At 38.7% G+C, this 2,099-nt stretch overlaps 1 protein-coding gene across 1 annotated transcript; it reads left to right on the forward strand.

Annotated features, from left to right (window-relative positions):
* Positions 1-986: 986 nt before the first annotated feature.
* Positions 987-1,304, forward strand: LOC109222249 (pre-mRNA-splicing factor cwc25-like). The gene has a single exon (XM_019386620.1). The coding sequence runs from the start codon at positions 987-989 to the stop codon at positions 1,302-1,304; it is 318 nt and encodes a 105-aa protein (XP_019242165.1).
* The last annotated feature ends 795 nt before the right edge of the window (positions 1,305-2,099 follow it).

A 2,099-nucleotide genomic window follows, 5' to 3' on the forward strand; every position in this document is an offset into this window, starting at 1 on the left:
GTCGAAATCAAGCCCTAGAGAGAAAGATGGAGGTTCGAAATCTGCTATTGAAAGGAAAATTGGGGCTGACAATGAAAATTTCGTATAGCTATGTTTAGTGGTTGAAGAGTCTGTTTAGAAATCAATGTCTTATGTTTCGTAACAATGTCGAAATCTGACATAGGGTAAATTGGGGCTGACAATGGAGGTTCGAAATCTGCTATCGACGAGACGACATTAGGGTTATTCTTGAACAAAGATGACGGAGTTTGGGGCTGAGCAACTTGAAGAGTCTGTTACCTTTTTTCATTGTATTTCAATATATCTTGCTGTATTCTATGTATTTTATTGTATTCATTGTCTTTTTTTCTCCCATTGTATTTCAATGTATATCGTTGTATTCCATGTATTTCATTGTATTCACCGTTTCGCTATATTCCATGATGTATCCATATGTTTTTTTTAATTAATATAATTTATGTATTCAGATTTATAATTGAGTTTGTTCAGTTATATTAGGAGTCTATTTGTGTTAATTGATTCACTTTCCGTTTAAAAAAAGCTGAATAGACCACGATTTACGCTATTTACGTTACTGTATTCACAAATACATATCGTGAATACAGTCGAATACAATAATAACCTAGATGTACTCCCCTGTTTCACGCCGAATTTGGCTATTGTATTCATGAATACAGTAGCTTAAATACATCGAATAGACTTTAGCAAAATTGAAAACATAGCTATAGGAAGTAATATAGTAAATGGTAGCTATAGCTAGCTAATAACCGCTATGTGAAAATTTCTCTAAAATTAACTCGTAACAATCGTCCAAACTAAGGACAAGTCAAATAGCATGTTAACATCCAATCAAATATCATCCTTAAACCCAACCCATCAGTGCGCCCAAACCCAAATCCAGAATTTCCGGATTGCTCTCAATTCGTGAAACACAAATCTATTCGAGTGCAAGCTATCTCAAGTTTCAGAAACCCTAGAAATTCGAAATGGAGAGAGAAAAATCTAGTAGGAGAGAACGAGCATCCAGAGACGACGACAACGACCGCCGCCATCGTCATCGCGACCGTTCGAAGCACCACCATCGAGACGATGAGAACCGACACCGATCCGATGATCGAAGAGGTCGCGATCGCGAAAGGCGTCGCGAGAAATTACTCGAATCGGAAGTTGTCAGAGAAAAATCTTACGATAGAGAGGATTCCGTGGAGAGAAGGCATCCGCATAGGAGGAAAGACGATAGAGAGAAATGGAGAAATCGTATGAGAGAGAGGATTCAGTGGAGAGAAGGAATGCACATAAGATGAAAGAGAGAGGAGAAGAGAGTGTGGATAAGAGCAATGGAGGAGATGAGAAGAGAGCTAGGGTTTGAGAGGATAAGAAGGAGGAGAGAAGAGAGAGGAGGAGATTTGATGATAAAGTGAAGAAGGAGGAGGAAGAGGATGTGGAAATTGACGAGGAAAGGAAGGGGAAAAGATGTGAAATGAGAATTGTGAAGGAAGAACCGAAACCCGAGCCCAATGATAATGGTCATGGTGTTGGTTCCATTGATAATGTGAGTTTCTTACTGCCATGCTCTTTTTCACTAGTATATACCAAGTTGCATGCCTTTGTCTAGTGTTGATGAATACCAGTCTTTACTTAGATGAGAATTTGTTAGAGGCAAACTGGCGATCAAAGTGCAAAAGCTCGAAACGACCGGTCGGGTTATTACATCAGGTGTCCACACTTTTGTGATTATTGGCTTATTGCCAACTGTATGAGGTCCAGAATACAGAATCGCATCTCTATCATCCATATTATTGAATTTTATAACAAAGTATCCTTCATTATGGAAGTATATCATAGGTTTTGAGACAAAATTTCACTGACTAGCAACAAACCTTTCCAAAGCTCCAATCGTAGGTGTGGTTCCTACTACATATAGTATGATAACATTCCTCCATTTCTCTGTTTCCTTCTCCACCTCACTCTTTGATAATTCCACTACTTTTTCCCCATTTTGCAAAATAGGAGCCACAAAGCTTAAATTCATTCCTCTCAGTCCAAAGCAGTTATTTCCCACTAGGTTTGCCCATATCTTATTCTCAGGTCCCTTCGCT

The sequence above is a fragment of the Nicotiana attenuata genome, unplaced genomic scaffold, assembly GCF_001879085.1.
Source record: "Nicotiana attenuata strain UT unplaced genomic scaffold, NIATTr2, whole genome shotgun sequence".
Lineage (NCBI taxonomy): Eukaryota > Viridiplantae > Streptophyta > Magnoliopsida > Solanales > Solanaceae > Nicotiana > Nicotiana attenuata.